The sequence below is a fragment of the Homalodisca vitripennis genome, chromosome 3 (genome assembly GCF_021130785.1).
Source record: "Homalodisca vitripennis isolate AUS2020 chromosome 3, UT_GWSS_2.1, whole genome shotgun sequence".
Lineage (NCBI taxonomy): Eukaryota > Metazoa > Arthropoda > Insecta > Hemiptera > Cicadellidae > Homalodisca > Homalodisca vitripennis.
In genome coordinates, this window is record NC_060209.1 from 150,813,524 (window position 1) to 150,832,684 (window position 19,161).

The 19,161-nt window shown below is 30.5% G+C and overlaps 1 protein-coding gene across 1 annotated transcript in view; it reads right to left on the bottom strand.

Annotated features, from left to right (window-relative positions):
- Positions 1 to 9,168: 9,168 nt before the first annotated feature.
- LOC124358398 (protein O-mannosyl-transferase TMTC1-like) overlaps positions 9,169 to 19,161 on the bottom strand; it is a 79,871-nt gene continuing 69,878 nt past the window's right edge. Inside the window, exons 14-17 of the mRNA XM_046810700.1 lie at positions 15,572 to 15,707; positions 14,103 to 14,229; positions 12,665 to 12,763; positions 9,169 to 10,419 (exon numbers count right to left, since the gene is read on the bottom strand). Of these exons, the coding sequence (XP_046666656.1) occupies positions 10,339 to 10,419; positions 12,665 to 12,763; positions 14,103 to 14,229; positions 15,572 to 15,707 (443 nt within the window). The 3' untranslated portion in view covers positions 9,169 to 10,338. The remainder of the gene's footprint in view (positions 10,420 to 12,664; positions 12,764 to 14,102; positions 14,230 to 15,571; positions 15,708 to 19,161) is intronic.

The window sequence follows — 19,161 nt, forward strand, 5'->3', positions numbered from 1 at the left end:
GTTCAATAATTAAATCTTTATTAAAAAATAAAGGTTTTATTTTATTTTATGTAATTGACATCTCCCACACTTAGAAGTAGAGAATATATTACTTTTATAACAGTTTACAAAAAAATGTGTTCTTTGTAAAACTAATTTTTAACTCGTGAGAGTCGTAAAACAAAACAGACTTCAGAATTCGCCTAACTTTGCCCTTCCTCTGACATTGTGTGAAACAGGTTAGCCATGTAGAATAACATTCAAGGGCATTTCCAACACACTCCTCTAGCTACGGAAACTTGCAGACTGTCCAGAACAGAAATTTCCTCTGCCAAGTCTTGATTGCTTTGTCTGTATTTACCGTTTCTATGTTTCTAGAGTGTTTGATGAACAACATAATGACGTTTTTGGTAACAAACGATTACCATTTCTTAGTGAAAACAAAGTAAAACCTATTTTTACACTTCTTTGGAATTTTATTCAGTCTGTCTAAGAGTATGGTAAAACAACTAATAAAACGTAAAAGTTTTGGATAGGCAGACTTACGGAGAGTTTTTTCTGCTCTCCGTTTGTCTGTTTAACTAAATTGCGAAAAATTTTATCTGAACTAACAAAACTTTTACGTTAGTGAAAAATCTGTTAAGAACGATTAAAATATTAATAAAAAAACACTCCTGAAAATAAGATAGGGTAACTGGAAGATATTCAAGTCTCCTGATCTACTTAAAAATATTTAAACTTTTTGAGCAATATTTAAGGGCCCTTAAGTCGAATAATGACACATTTCATTATGTACATATGAATAAAAAAGTTTCTCTGAATGTTCTATAAATTTTAATTAAAAGTTTCTACAATTTCAGTAACACTTGATATATTTCAATAAGATTCGAGGAATAACTAAGTCTGTCTAAGTGAAAGCACTTAAGTGTAATATATTGAGCTCTATAATAATTTTTAATTATAAGTATTGATGTTTAAAACATTTACTATTTCAGTGACAATTTTCAAGGACGTCAGAAACCAAACGAGATAGACACTGACTCTTATTTCTGAAGTAGCATATAAAAAAAACATATCGGGTTTAAAATGGTTGTTTTTGCTATGTACAGTTCATTCCTATTACCAGAACTGCTTTGATATTAATAAATTATAAATTAATTTTCCGATATTCCTTAATATTGTAATGCAACGACGCGATCATACATAATGCACACGTATGACAAAGTTTAATTATAAGGACAGCGGGGTAACACAAAACAATATATAGTTTTTTCTAGGCGTAAACCTATTTTAGGTCGTATGGGAGGTTGATAATGAAAATGCTTCTGTTTTTATATTTAAAAGATGAGGCACGTGTATGGGTCTTTCTGGGACTTTGGGAATGTAAAATACAAAAATATACTTCCATCAGGGGCTCTAACGATATTTCAACCCCTTTGGATCGGCAATCACAATACAAATCTCCGTTTGTGTTTCAAAAGTATAACACGCTTGTATATAAAAGTTCATGTTTCTAGGACATCACGAAGTTGAAAAATAAAATAAGTTCTTGTAGGGAGAATGAACAATGAGTTAGTGAGTTATTGAAGGCGATTTCCTTTACGTATAGAGACAACAACAAAAATCTAGGTGCTATAGGCTATTAAATGTGTGAAGAATTGAAACAACGTGTTTGGCTATATTCTGTATTAAAGTTACATTCCTTCTCTATTTTACTATTTCTTATAATGAACTTCTTCTAAAAGTAATAAAAGGAATTGCTTAGGTGAGAACAGGCTCACTGTTTAATAGGTATATAAAAAATTAATAATCGAAATTACGAATGTGTTTAAGAAAATGGTCTAAAATTTTTTATGTGGGCTTTCTTATGTCCTTTTTGGAATTGTAATACCCATGAAATCGGATTTATAATTACATTAATGTGTTAGTTATGTACGTAGTTATGTAACGTAGATTTGTAGATCTTGCCTAATGTTTAGCGCAAAATTCATGTATAAATATCATTCTTTATTATGGTGCAATTTTGGCTAATTAAAAACTGTCGCTCCGAACACACCTCAATTATCCGCTACAGTAAATATGAATAGAGCAGTATGCTTTACAATTTTGCATCCATTTTTATAAACTAAAGACATATACAAAAGTGAGTAAATACGTGGTACTCTAGCAGTCGTAATATTAACACGAAATTTAAAATGTTAAATGTGTTCATTTTTATCATGTAGTTCCATGTCATATTTCTAATACTCATATGAATGGGATCTGCAACTCATATAAAGATTGAATCAAACATATGGACTTCAAATTCGCTAAAATAATTGTTTTTCATTTGATTCCTTGGATTCAGATATTTAAAATTGACCTAAATTAAAAATTATATTAAGTTATATTAATAAAAAAAATCTACAGTTAATAAAAATGCGTTTGAAAGTCAAAACTATTATTTACAATTAGAAAGAACCTCCATGTGTTTATTCTTTTGTTTGATTATTTTTGTGCAGTGAACGTTTCTATTTTTTATACTTGAGAAGTTTGTAATAAACACGAAATACTGTACAGAAAATAAAAGTAATTTTCTTTTAAACCTGCCCTGAATGAATAAATAAATACTAAGTTATACACATTGTGTTAGCTGATTTAAGTGCTGGTCTGTATTTTGTAAATAGGTGTTATCTTTATGCTTGTATAACCATTAGCTTCGCGTTATAAGTGTTAAATATTAGAAATTATATAGCTATGAAGATAATTAAAAGTAAAATACAACAATTTAATACTATTACATAAGCTCAAAAGATTTAATTTAGAGTTAGGCCAAATTAAGTACAGTTTTCAATGTGGAAAAATATAAATAAATATGAATTAGAAAACAGTAATTAGTACATGCGAGCTTTATGTTAGGCCAATGTTAGGTACAGTTTTCAATGTGGTAAAATATAAATGAATATAAATTAGAAAACAGTAATTAGTACATGTGGGCTTTAAATCAGTCACTGAATAAATAATTCCATGACAATTTACGCGTGCTCGCTTGATTGATGGAATGGTAGTGACAGAAATGTAACAGTGATGTGATACGAGTGACAGTTCAATCACAGCTGAGATTAGTTCTCTGTGTCTGTGACAGCTTCTACAAGTATTGCAGGAAAAATAATGAACATTAATGACGGTTCACTGCAAGCAATATTCCTCACGCTTGATGAAATACGTTATTAATTCAACTGTATTATCGATGCCTATTATAGCATAAAAGAGAGCAAGCGAAAACATTTATAAAAATCCAAGATAATAGGAGTAAAGAGAAGTGTTCTGTTATTCACCGCATTTATCCCTCTTAACTCCCACAAATACAACAGCTGGCTAAAATACACAAGCTCATGCAATTGTCGTAACTGGTTTATCTAATAATGTACATTTAGTTACGTCATTGAACAAGCAAGCAGTCATCTAGTTAGATTTTCTCAACTCGGTTTTCAAAACTAAAATAAAAACTATGTACTCTACGACAACCAGACTCCACGCATAGTAATTCTGGAAGATTTCAAGCGAGGAACTTGGAGTTGCCAAGAGAAGTACTCGTACTAATCATAATAAAATAAAGGCTTTTTATATTTTTAATATCACATTGGAGACCATTTATTTGTCCCCTCAACAAGTCATGTTTCTTTTTATTTCTTATTCAAAACACTCCGTCAGGGCTCCTCTATGATCCCGAGGTGTATGTTGGAAAGCAACTACTCATCCTCTACGCGCGAGCCTGCGAAGCCTTTGGAGGTTGTGAACGTATATTATTTATATATAATTATGAAATATATATTTATTTATAACACATATCTAGATCCAATAGAGTATATAAGTATAAACGTTTCATCTTTTCCGTTCTTAAGTTAAGTAATAAATGGCTATAAAATGTAAAAAAACATTTGATAGTTTTAAAATAGAAATGCTAGAAACGGAATGATTACCCGAGAACCCTAACGTCGGTAATGTAGTGCAATATCTAATAAAAATTCTGATCATACAGGAAAAAGAATTTCTTCTGTGAGACAGACAGTTAAATTGTCCGTACCTGGGTCACGTGGCCTGGATAAAACTCAATGCTGTGAAATTAAATCAGATCTTCTGATCAAGGAGTTATCCATGACTGATGTATTTATTATGTTCGTTTAAGGAAATTTCATACATATGATATAAGAAAATGTATTTCAATTAGTTCTGTAAAGCCTTAGTAATCAATTCTCCTAATCGAATTTAGTTCAATGAAAACTGTTGTCTATTAAGCGAATATTAAGTTAGCGCCTTTTGTTAAAGATCATTGATTTTCGTTATTTACTCAATACGAAATCTGTTTTTTATATTGGATATTTTGTCTGTTATTAAGAATTTACCTGTTCTAGAATTAGAAGTATATATGATTTTACTACAACTTTAATTACTCGTTACCCCCCCCCCCCCCCACCCCCCCCCCCCCCCACCCCCCCCCCCCCCCACCCCCCCCCCCCCCCACCCCCCCCCCCCCCCACCCCCCCCCCCCCCCACCATTGGTTTTGTTAAAGATTAAACTATATTTTTCTTATATTATAGTAAATATAGAGTATAATCAAAGTTCAGCTTTATAATCATATTAGAAACAAATCTATATTTCTCATTTTAGGTCTGGTAAGATAAATTTTATTGCATTTAAATTAATCATACAAGTCAATTAATTGATTTAGATTTCAATTCATTGATCCAAGAAGCAGTCCTCCATTTTATTGAAGAAGATGCGTTCAATAATTAATAATCAACTAAAAAGTATTAAAATATTAAGTTTACTAGATGATTGAACCAAAGTAGGAAATTGTGTCAATCAATACTATTAAATTAAGTTTTCTGTATTTCGTTCGCGATTCCTGTAAAACAAATTTAACAAACAATCTTTTGTTCATTTTCTCAAATATAAAATCAATGTCATTGTAAATCAGGCACATTCGTAGCTGGTTTAACAGGAATATTATATTTATATTTATTTATTATATTATGTTTAAGTATCTTAATTCAATTATTGTGTATCTATTAATGTGGTGGATATATAGTTTATTCTTAAGCAATTAAAATATAACCCATTATCGATGTAGTATAATTATCCGTTTGTAAACACCTTAATTCGAGAAATTTTATTTTATCTGATTTATATTTTATAACGACTTGGATTGTAGAAAATTAATATTCAGACATCCAAGACAATATAATAGTTTCGAGTGAATATTCAGTAAAATGTATTAATAGATTTTGAAACTATTAAATATTATCTGGTTAGTCTTAAATAAAAATCACAGCTCTAAATTAAAATAATGGATTTATTTTAAAATGGCAAATTAATAAGTTCAATGTTTCAGAATATTCATCACTCTATTTTCCACAAAGAATTAACAAAACCGTTTAGTAATTTTAAAAGGTTCTTTGGCAAGAAATAAAAATATTAATCAAATATATCAAACTAAAAATCAGAGCTCTCTTCTGAAATAAAATAATAAAGTGTTCAAATAAAAATCAAATACCACTTGGAAATAACTCAAATAAAAATGTTCAAAAATGTTTCAAAAATAAAAAATCAATTACTAAATTAATCAGATACAAGGTCAATTAATTTCGAATTAATAATTCACAATAAAAAAGTTTCCAATTAAATATTCATAAATTACTAAATTACCAAAACTCAATTAAATTTATTAACAAAGTTCAATTTTAATTCACTTTTCTTGCAAATTTGAATCAAATGTAGTTGTATGATTATATTGTGCTCTATTTTTCATCGAGAATCAATTATGTATATTGCTCTGTAGTTTCTATAAATTAATTTTCCTATAAAAAAGGCAGCAAAATTAATTTAATATCAGAAAATTATGAGCTGGCGGTTTTATAGTTCCCCTTCCCCCCAATTCAGATGGACATCCGCGGTGTTCTCTCATTGGCCCAGCCGTATCCAACTGGTGAACAATAGCCTTCTCAGATCTAACGTAACTGCAGTACAAGACAAGTCCTGATCAATTCAAGGCAGTGAACCGCATTCTTAATAATTTAAAATTACCAGAACTAACTTGCCAAAGGATTACATATTCTTTTTTATCTTAACCTCTAACAATCTAATGAAAATTAAATCCCAATATTTCTTTCCCTACAATTTTCATTTAATTTAATTTTGAATTTTTTTAAAAATCAACCAATGTAGCTTTAAAAACGCTACATATTTTTAGCACAATTAAATACTAGTGCTAAATCTAGAACTATTAGCTAATAAATATTGTATGAAATGAAATAGTACATGATTAAGAATAAGCTACTGTAATATTTTGACGCAAATATTGACGAATATATTGACAAAAGCAGTTAGTCTCGTAATAGCTACTGTCATTGACAGATGGCCCCAGCGAATATGTATTTACAACTCTTCTTCCATACAACTTGCCTGTACGTTTCTTGGAAGAGGTGATTGTAGCCAAAGTGGTACGAATAAGTGTTTAAAATTGCAAACTGTATTTGTTTCACGTTCTTGCATCAATGTTGGTGGGTGTTCAGAAACATAGCGATGCCTAGATAATTTTGTTTTATATTAGGTCACAATGTAAACAAGAATTTTTATGACCTTGTAGTACGAAACGTTATATAATTTAACTGATTAGTACTTATTGTAACATAATCAAGAAATATTAATGAAAAAATTAGATTAAGACACTCCATTCTGAAACTTAATTGAATATATGTCGTTTATAACATTGTTTAATACGTATGAAAATATAACTTAAATAGGTATGTAAATTAATAATCGTGTCAGGAATCGTAGGAATCGTTAATAAACTGTGCTGCTGCTCGAGTTCACTAGAAATGCTGATTTTAAAATACTAACGAGCTTGAAATTGTTTATGGAATGATAATCATTTAACATATTTGTGCAAAGCTTGTGTCAGTAATGAAAATCGTGTTGGATTAAGCAATTACGGTGGTTTTCTTTACTTATGTGTTTTTGTCTCTTTTTCGGCGTACTTCTAAAAACACATTGTGGTCTAATTTTGATACATTGGTGGTATCAAAAAACTTTATACAAACAAAAGTGGTTTTAAATTACCCAAGAGTTAAAAAAACACGACTTAGGTTTGGTCTATGGCTTTCAAGAACTCAGATTTTATAACTATTAGTGCAAAACTTTGAACAGAGTTAGATCTTAAAATCATAACGTGTATAGTCAATTTTAAGAATTTATTTAACTAACTAATATACTTTTATCTTAAAATTTCTTTCGTTACTATTTACTTTACAGCACTTTTATGCCAATTGTAGTTAAAATGTAACTGTCCACAAGAGATCTAGAGTTCTGTATATATAAAACAGTTTTGGCTCTATGCTGTATTCTTCAATCGGATTGGGTTCCAAACGACGTAGTTGACTTTGCCATTTACTTTTAGGGCGTTTATGCCAACATTCATATCGAGTTGCTTGGAAGTGTTATCAGTATATATTATAAATATAAACGAATCACAAAATGTGTTATTGAGTGCTAATCTCAAGAACGAATGGACCAATTTGGCTAGTTTTATTTGGCTAATATTCGCTGAAATCTGAGGGAAATTAATATTTAGATTAAAATTGGATAAATTGTCTGAAATGTTTTGGAATTCAGAAAAAGAATTGTAATATTGATGTGTAATAATCCAAAGCTGACAACTAAAAATCTTTTGAGACTATTCCTGAAGTTTGAAAAGTGGTCGACATATTTGGTTACATATTACTAATTATATTTATATATTATTACTAATTAAAAAACATATTCAGTACTCAGTGCTATATTAGTAGTTTAATAGCAAAAAAAGTCAATAATAAATATTTCTGCAGGTTGCGCCTGTGATAAATTAAAAACATCTAATATATTTTAAATAATATTTAAACACTGTTATAAAACCAACTATAAGAGAAAGACCTGTGAACGTTTTCACAAAATATACTACAAGCTGGTGGGCTTCCTTGGTATTGCGATATTCCATCTTTACATTGGCAGGAAAAATAGTGAACTGAACAATAACATGCCTCAGGCTACGGTCCAAAAAACTACAAGATTTCTACAATGCAAAACTTTATAAACGAATATATTGAAATGTTGCTTGTACTTAGTAAGGATTTCCCCCTTTATATTTAAAATAGATGGGTTAGGTAGGATAATATGTTTCTCTGTATGTAATTATGTAATAGGTTTTTCAGTCCTAAGTCTTTATGTGTATTTTCTTAATCGGTATAAGAATGCAAATTCGATTATGGCACTGGAAATATATCAAACTGGAAGTAGACACGGGCTTGAAGAAAACGTTTTTTGATCGAAGTAGGTTTCCCAGACTTGTATTTTTTTGATAGGGACAACAAAACAGACTCAGCTATGGCCACGGCAATATAATTAAATTAAATAAAAATACTCCTACAATTGCAAAACATCAAGTTAAGAGTCATGATTTATGTCTTTTTCCGTTTGAAAAATGACATAGGACTCCATGATATTACATCATAAGCGGATTTACTGATATAATGACTTCTGTTTTGAAAATCGTGTGCGAAAATAAAAGCTCTGCTCACAATTCCTTCATGAGATGAATTCTGTGGTAGTCATGGTCAAGCTTTTGAAGTTGTTACAAACCTTTGCGGTTATTCTTAACATCCATAGTTAGCTTTGCGCGCTAAAGATCAGGGGAAGATTAGTATATTGGTCTCTCTTTATTAGACTGATTTGTTCGCGTATTGAAATCATGAAGTGGTTTTATCTATTAGCTTAACCTTATTATTTCTTAATTTTGAGGAGGCCTCTATAGATTGTTTTTTTTTTATAACTAGTTGGTAGATCGTAGGTGAAAAAGATGAACGGAGATGTTCTAATCTGCTTTGTGTTGAATGTACGAGTACCACAGAGAACTTGCATGGGTCTTATTATATTCTTTTTATACACACATGACCTCTGTAGTGAACTCCCTATTCACCATGCTGAATATACTATTCTTTTTCTAATCATTCAATTATTCATTTGATTGGAGTAAACCCTAGTTGATTGTTATCCATATTGTAAAAAGTTAAGAAAAAATATGTAAATTTTATAATGTACAGAATTGACATATTACTCAACAGCATCATTATATAGGTAAAACAGATTTTGGAGGAAAAAGAAACAACTTGTGGTATTGTCCATAATATTGTATTGAAATATTTATTTACATTGATTTGAAAAACTACAGGTATAAAAACATTGGTCAAATATACCACAATGATAGACTACATCACATGTTTAGTTAAAAACGCATAGCTATGATATTTTGCTTCAAACTTCAAATAATTTACAGTATCAAAGCATCACTATAGTGTCTCCAGTTAACTCCGTCCAACTAGTATTACTTTACACATCTGGTCACAAATTTTTCACAGTCTGTATAACAACATTGCTTTATATTTTGGTCACAGAAAAATTACAGTGTTTTATATTTGGCACAAAACGGTGCAAAATAGCAATTAGATAACATATTTGGTAAAATGCAAACAATTCAAAAAACGTCAAAAATATTTAACCAGTTTTTTATGGGATGGTAAATTGTTATGAACTATAATTTATTGTTTATTAAAATCCAATGACCGTAGACTATTTAGTATTTATGAAACCATTAGATCCCTTTAGTTGATTAAATCACGTACCTCTACATTATGTACAAAAATAATTTTTATAATATTTCAATGGTGTGAATAATTCATGTCGTTTCTTCAAAATTCCTAGTAGACTTTTTGTAATGAAATACAAGCTTACTTTAAAAGTTTTTAAACACAAAAATACATTTATTTTGAAAATATTGAATTACATACTGAATAAAATTATATACTTTATTTTTATTTAGCTTCTTAATGGCTAACAACTATTGAATTTAGTTATAAAATGTCTTTTGTTGACTTTTAGTCAATGCAAATAAACTATCATAGTTACAGTAAAAGGGCATGACCTAAATTTAGTTTAAATTTGATTAAATTTAAATTTATAACGTAAAATCAATGTCAAAGCCAAGATAAATATTAAAATATATATTTTAAAATGTAATTTTAATACTAAGTGTGTAAGTGTGCATTCTAAATTCATTCGTTTAAATGTTAACAATTATATTAACCTTGAGTTGACATGGCATCAATCTTATTGAGAAATTGTGTTTGTTTTAAGTTTCCATTCTTGTTATCCAACTACTACCCTGTAGTATATATATGTACAAAGGGTGCTGCCCCTGAACTATTGCTGTGTTGTAAAGGCTGGGTACTAGTGGTTTAGCACGCTGAGTGCTGACGCAAGTTTGTTCCTCGGCATCTGCTGAACGACTACCTGTCAGGCTGCTGCTCGGACTGTTCGACGCAGAACATTGCCGGGTCGAGATTGGACTCTCCGTTCATGTAATTCTTCTGCAAATAAAAAAAAAAACCAATACAAACTTTCGCAATAACAAAACTATGTAAATATAACATTGTTATTTAAATATTCAATAACTTTTTATCTATTTAAAATTTAAAGTAAATTAAATATAGGAATTACAATTTAATTCGTTAGGTTCGCCTACAAGCTCTGTCATTCTCAGGCCAAAGAACTCTGCAGATGGCAGTTCGCCAACAGCGCCAACTACCAACTTGAGAGTTGATTAGTGAGTTTAATGTGTTAGAGGAAAATTGCCAAATAAATTGATTAAACCCTATGTTTTATAGCAAATTGGTCAGACTAATAACAAATTAGTTTTATCTCAATGAAATCACTTATACTTCGTGGTAAATGTTTTAGAAATATAAATTATATTTATTCTTACAAATTATGGAAAGCAATATAGAGTCACTCCTATAAATTTAAATAGTTTAATTATCTATTTAGAATAATTTTATATTCCTTGGATTAGTTAAATATCTATTATTATATTTCATCAACTTCTTTATGAAATAAATTATTTTAAATGAGAAAAAGAAAGGGAGAAGTATAAAATGTATGGGATTAAAGGAAAATTATATACATTTTATTATCTACAGGGCTGGCTGTGCATTTCAGATTCAATGTTTGATTCTAAGCTAATAATTAAGTATATTTTTTTCTATTTCCTCTTTGTTTAACAGCTATAAGCAATCGTGTTTTATTCTATTAAAACAATTTGTATTATCTTTGTCATTTTATTTACAATTGTTAAAGACCTCGTAAACAGATCCATGTCAGAAGGTATTATATGAGAGAAAATTATTTGAAATAAGTTTTAATATTTTCAAAATGGTGGCCATTTAATTTTTTTATTAAGTAGCTAATGACGCAAAATTTTTATCAACATTTTTTGTTACAAAAGAGATTTTAAATAATTTTTCCTTTCCAAGGATAACTTATTTGTAAAAATCTGTTAATAAATAAGTATTTTTGAGAGGTTTCCTATCACACACGTATACTAATATTGGCACATTATTTGAAAGTATTTGAACAACTTTTATTTAGATCAGCTGTTACTGTAATAAAAAACAACACTTACGCTGACAGATGAACCTTTAATATCTCATAAATGGTTAATAAAATAATATAAAGCCCATATTCATATTATATTATCAACACACCACACACACATGCGTACGCGCAGGTGTGTGTGTTTTATATACACAGGGTGTTAACAAAAGCGTGTCATAATTATTATTATTATTCATAATTTAAATCAAAAACTGTTATGCAAACATAGATTGAGACATGTCTCTTTCAGCCGTTAGCCATAATTTTTTATTTTTTTATTAAAACATTATTATCTCTAAAATTTGTGAAGGTAAAGCCAGCATATTTGCCAAATAGGTATAAATAGATAAGAAAACCATTTTCACAAACAGTTATTTTCTTTGATATTAAAAAATGACGTCTGTTGAAAGGGTTTAAAGTCAAATTAAAAAAAAAAACCAGTATAGTTATAAAACATTTACTAGACCGAATTATTTTAACAATAGCACAAAACGACGGATTCCGTTGAAAAAAGTACTGTTGAAATTGAAAAATTGAAATTGAAAATTTGTATAACCTATGGAAAACTGCTGATGTCTATCCAAATACAAAGTATTTGCATGATGAATTGAAAGAAGTAGGAATTGTAATGAATTTTTTTCAAATATTTGGTGTCTAGTAAATTTTTTATAACTGTACTGGATTTTTATTTAGCATTTAACAAGAAAACAAAATATTTTTTAAATTTTCCTCTTATATGTTTAAACCAATGTGCGAAATTTAATTTCTTTACCTTAACTAGTTTTAAATACATAACTTTTAAGTTAATAAAAAAATAGTTAGATAATAAATAAAAAGATACTATTTATAAATGCTAATGGCTAACGAGACATTTCTCTACCTATGTTTTTTATGAAATATTTCGTTTGAAAAGATGATTACTATCAGCAACATAAGCTTTTGGTTCCTTATTGTAAACACATTGTATACATAATTGTAAACATTATGTATATGCATATATTATAATGTTAAAATGGTCCATAAATTAAATTTATGGTCTGTATAAGATTTACTACCCTATATGATACAATATTATATTATAGTATGAAATTATACTCGCAGGGATTGCAAATGAATGAAAATTATTAGGCTTGAGAGCAACTATGAGAAAACTATTCTGACATTAACTACCTCTTCACTGACCTGAATCTCTGGCGAGTATGGGAGACCGGTACAGGCAGGTCTTGTGCGATTGACAGCCCCTAGTCCTTGCCACCACGATCTCTTCTCTTTCGTCACTTCCTGTAAGTAACAACCGGAAATCAATCTAACCATTGCAAAGAATATTTGAGATTTCGTTCATCCCTCTACAGAGTTTCTGGCGAGTACGATAGACCTGTACAGGCATGTCTTTTGCGATTGATAGGCTCTAGTCCTTGCCATCACCATCTCTTGTTCTTTGTCACTTCCTGTAAGCAAAAACCGGAAATCATTCCAATCGTTGCAGCTCCACCCAACCCATTTCATTCCAAACCTGTACAGAAGTCGAAAGGCTTTTTTTCTCCCTACTTTGGATCAGATTGTTTTAATGTCTAGTCAAATGTGCTGAGACAATTTTTTTCTGAAAAGTAACCTTACAAAACTAGGATATAATCATTCGATCTTTTAAGCATGTGCCAAAAAATGAATGTTTGGCAAGAGCCCATCAAACTAAAAATCTTTCTTTTGACGTTTCTTCTGTGCCCATCGTAACTAAATAATTACAAATTTCAAGAATTGAGTTTTCGGTATGAATGTGGTATGTATATACTAAATTTAATATTGTACAAACTGTATTTAAAAAATAATTAAATACTAATTATTTATTGAAAGTGCCAGTGTTATTTTTTTAATAAGTTTTACTCATTTGGGACTTTAAACTGTAGCAATTAGAAATTGATTTTGAAATATACCATAAAATGGTATGGTTACAAATTTATCACAAATGGAGTCACCAGGTAATGATAATACATTATTTTTATAATAATTGATCAATTATTGTATGATAAAGATAAAGTATCATATTTGTGTAAATGTTACATGTTTATAGAAAATATTTCAAGAAATTAATTCCTTATTTGTTGTTTGTTTAGCAATAAAAGAGGAAAATGACGCAGTTAAAAATTATGTGATGAGCGATTTTGACGCTCTATTTAAAGTCTGGACTAGTGTGCGATATTCCCATTGAAGAAGAAAATCCAACAACCCTCCAGCGGCGCGGCGCGGTGGCCTGTTAATATTGGATCCGACTGCTTTCTCACGTACGGAGCTCTGTGATTTCGCTCCAGTCAGAGTAAAAGATTCGCTTTCTTACTTATGACTACAAATTCTCAGTTTAAACCAGTGTTTGAAGTTGCAGCCTTCAGATTTCAACAGAGACGATATTTTAAAAAAAACATGTGTCATGGTCCAATAAGTTTCTTATTTTGAATGGTGATTACGTACAAAATTTGCTTATGAAAGTACTCTATAAGAGTTATCTTTAGATTTAAATGTTTCATGTTGTTAGCTTTTATTTCACATGTTTATTAGTTTCTGGATAGACTTTGATGGAAAACTTTATTGAAGTTAGTTTGTAGAAATGTTAAGTCAAATTACTTACAACATTCTGATTTGAGTTAAAACTGGTGGTCTGGCTGGGTTTGTAGAGGTCCCAGGTTCTAACGTACAACTCTGCAGCGTACACAAGCCGTCCCCTTCCTTGGCTACCTTGGTGCATCAGGTACCACCTAGAAATATAATGAAGGAAAGTTTACTGAAGGAAAATTAAACGTAACCCGTACCTTATAATTATCGGTTTGAAGAGTAATAACCCCGATTAAAACCAATTTCAGTAAACTATTTATTTTGACAAGATCAACCAAAAAGGTTTAGTAGAATTCCCAAATAAATTTTAAAATGACGGTCATTTAAATAGTTTAACAAAAAATCTTTATAAATTACTAACTTTACAAGAAATTGGCTACATTAATTTGTGTAAAATATATATTATTTAAATGTAATGACACTTTAAATTTTGAAATGCGATAACAAATAACTGATTTTTTGTAAATGTAGTCCAACCACAACAATAAAACAGTTTTAAAAAATTACCAAATTCAAAATAATTCGATATCTTTTATTTTTCCATAAATAAAAATAATTGTTGTAAATTTCTTTAAAGTTTGTTCTTTATTACATGTTTAATCTAAATAATTTTAATAACAGCAATTTTTTTAATTAAAATTTTAAATTCTACTAAACTTTTTTATTGATGGATATTATCACAATCAAGTATTTACTTAGGTTTCGTTAAAATTGTTTTTATTAGATTTTATACTTATAATATTACAACAAAAACACGGACAAGTGGTAAACTGATAGAGATTTACCAGTAGTTGTGATTTGTTTGTTCATTTCACCAAAGGAACAATACCTTAAAGATAGTGTAGAAAGTTACGTTACAACCCGGATATGAATGGGTATGAAGAATGTGAATAGATATAAAAGTGTGTGTGTGTGTGCGCGCGCGCGCGTGTGTGTGTGTGTATGTGTGTGTGTGTGTGTGTGTGTGTGTGTGTGTGTGTGTGTGTGTGTGTGTGTGTCATTTTACAACAGTATTGTCCTTGATATTCCACTTAATGCTAAAATGAGGACATAAGGATTACATCTCTGAAGCGTTGTAGCATGAATGTTCACATTTAATCACTCGTAGAAGTTAAGCAGTAATTACTGTAGTGTTTTCGGGTAGGAAAGTGACTCGACAAACGTTCGGGTTCATTATGAAGCGTATTGCTAATTAACTGTTGACACGTGCGCGCACATTTAGAATTAATTCTGAGAGCTAAGGAGCAGCGTCGAATTACTCAAGACTCCGTAGAAAATGTAAATAAGAGACATAATTGTTACTAATTTTAAATAAAAATTTTATGTTTTGTGTGTCTAAATATAAAAGTATTATCACTGTCCATATAAAGTGAATTTTTCAACCACACATAATTTGTGTTACATGGTGTCTGAAACTAATTACAAAAGGCTTATTTACGAATTAGTTTAATTTACTTCAGAAAGTAACTAGTAAGTTATACTGACCTGATCAGGAACTGATGTAGTCTGGCGACCTGACCTCTGGCTCTCAGACAACGAGCAACCCCCAGGAAAGAGGTCAGGTGATTGTTCTGCAGTCTGAGAGCTCGCAAATAAAATTTTTGAGCTTCCAGAATAATTCCTGAAAACATGTCAAATCCAATAATCGGTTTCCTTAGTTAAAATTGTATATATATAGTATTAAACATTCTAGTTTAAATACATATTATAATTTTAGTGGTGTTTTTAAAGTATTATATCAGCCAGTACTAACTAAAACGTTTATATGTTTAAGTAAAGCAATCAAGGGATAACGTTAAGATAATAATAAAAATTTCAAATAAAGATTATCTTATTTCACCGTGTAACGTTAGAGCAAGAAGGACTCTTAATCGACAAACGGGATGAAGACCAACAGCTTAAAAGTAACCTCAAAATTACCACTTACTGAAAATATGACTACACAAAATATTTATCAATTTTTAATATTAATAGCAAATTTATATAATTTAGTTTTTAAACAAATAAAATATATATATATTAAATCATTGTAATTTACATGTAGACATTATTATAGATGATCACGTAATATGTAATTCAGAAGAGCTGACGTAACTGGAACGATGTAGGTCAGTGTTGTCTCACAGGATTTGGATAATGGAACACAATAATTTACTCAATACCTCATGCAGTTAATTCCACACTGAACACTGCAACATATGTTTCTGTTCTGTCTTGCTATGGAATGAAACCGACACCACTGTTACGGCCACTAATTCCACACTATGAAAGCCTCATACTTCTTTCTGGTGGTTCAAGATTTAGATTACATTTTCGGAAAACGCATTTAATATGAAAGGGAAAATATAGCGTTTCACCAACATCTTATTCCCTTTTTTTAGGGAATTTGAAGAAAATCAAAAGAAGCTTCCGTCTTTTTCCTAATATAATTGAAGTAGTAACGAACTGATTAAATACAATTCAAATTTTTAACAAAATGTAAGCAAACTAGTTGTGTGAATAAAGGCTTAACAAATTACGCATTAAATAGTGTTTTAAAACTATCTAAAACTCCTGATTTGACTCACATATTCCACATACTGTACTTATATGTTATGAAAAAAGCAGTTGCGAGAGCACGTTTTTTATCTGAGATTTGTTTAATAAATAAAAAATGTAATTTAAAGAATTCTTCAGGACAATACCAGATTCATGATTCACGGATTCTCGGTGTTTCTTCATACTATCGTCGTGGAGTGAACGTCTTTACATTCGCTTTTTATATTTGAATAAACGTAAGTTACATTTTAAATCTTCCAAATAATGTTTTGTATTAGAAACCTAATTAAAGAATACGTTATGTTTATTATTAATTTGTCATAGTAAAACGTCATAACGAGTAGTGTTGAAACGAATTACTAAAATGTTGTATTAAAAATATATAAAGATATAAAGCAAACAAAATCAGACGTTACCGGACGAAGGAACTTTTAGAATTATTATTGTAGTATTATAATAGTAAAATTATTAGTTCATCGTTAAACAATTATACTGTTTCTTAATATGAGCAGCTTTACAGCAAATACCAAGAATAAATTTTGCCAACCTACAAAAGTAGAATGCAGTTATTTATTTCATTGAATACAAACAAAGTACTTGTTTTAATCAAGACAACGCTTATATTAACTCTTACTTTGGCAGTATATAATGAGTGTGTGAAAATACCGAAACGGTCAGTAGCATGTATCTAATGGATACCTGCTAAGCAAAGAGTTAAGTGTCCTTTTAACAGCCAGTTTAAAGTTTTTTAATCAGTGAGACAACGAGGTTAAAGCTTAATGTATTAGTTATATAACGTTGTTGTAGTAACTGAAAAAATAATTAAGAAATATAAGCTTATTTAATAATATTTTGTCTTTTCTACTGACTTAAATAAAATATTTATGCATGTATGTTCGGTATTTGGCACCGTCGGGTCAGTCGTTGCCAACACACGTCCTAACCGTCAGTTAACCTCAAATAACATTTGCTTGTTGAACCTCATGTTATCCAGGGAGCCGTGGAATGACATAAATCAGTTCCTGCCAGCAGATAATACATTTGATAGATTTTTACAAAACTTTTAGTTATAAATTTTGAAGTCGCTTGTCCTAAGAAATTAGTTAAATTAAAACATAATCACAATAATAAAAAGTGGATTACTAAAGGTATAGTAACTTCAAGCAAAACATTAAAATCTTTACATTTCAATTTAAGAATAAGCCCAACACAAGAGAAAAAGAATCATTATAAATGTTATAAGAAGCTTTACTCTAAAGTTATAAAAAATGCTAAGTCCAAATATATGTTTGAAACACTCTCATTATCTTCCAATAAAGGCAAAGACGCTTGGAAACTCATCAAGCCGAATGTAAGAAAAGGTTTGAGTTCGAATTCTGAATTTGAAATTGAGATTGAGGGACGTAATGGTAAAGAACAAGCAAGAAATTTGTGACTCATTCAATAGGCATTTCACGACAGTGGGTGAAAATTTGAATAAAAATCGGCACGAACCTCCTTTACAGTTCCAGGTGCAGAACTACCTGCATGATAATCCAGTATCGATGCACCCGGTGACCCCGGGGGAGGTGGTCTCTGCTGTTGAAGAGGTTTGAAAAACAAAACATCCTCTGGTATTGACGGTATACCAAGTAAAGTAATAAAATCTTGCATTGAAACCATAAGCCAACCTTTGTCTAACATAGTTTTCAGCTTCTTTCGGACAGGGCCGGTTCCCTCGGGCACTGAAGAGCACAGTTTGCGATTCCAATACACAAGGGGGGGCATTGTAATACTCTGGATTCTTATCGTCCCATTTCTCAAATTTCTACCTTTAGTAAGGTCTTTCGAGCTAATTTTTTCTTGGCCGATTAAATTTTTTTCTTGAGTTCGAATGAACTTCTACATAAGAAACAATTTGGATTCACGACGGGTAAAAGTACCGGAGAGGCAATAAGTTTTTTCGTGTCGGATATTGTGACCGAGCTGGATCAAATCGGCGGACTGTGGGGGTTATGATGGATTTGACAAAAGCGTTCGACTGTGTCAGTCACCCACAGCTTCTGGAGTGTCTAAGGTGTCTCGGTCTGGGGCGCTTGGCTCTACAGTGGTTGAACTCTTACCTAACTCAGAGAGAGCAGTGTGTGCAGGTCGAGGGTAGTCGTTCATCGTGGGCTCCCAGTCAATTTTGGTGTCCCTCAGGGTTCGATCTTGGGACCAGTACTCTACAACCTGTATGTAAACAACTTACCCCAAGCGATCCCACATAACCAGCTTGTTATGTACGCTGATGACATAGCCCTCGGGTTTTCTAGCGGGACAGTCGAGGACTTAGAAATTAATAGTCATATAGTTTTGAACACAGCTGTACCAATTTTTAAATAATTTAAATTTGCATTTAAACTTCAAAAAGACAGTTTTTTTGGAATTTTTCAAAACGTATGAAAGATAATTCACCTTTTATTCTAATTAATAATTCAGTAGTACAACAAAGAAGGTGTGTCAAATATTTGGGGGTACAAATAGATGATGACCTCAGCTGGCGAACTCATATCAAC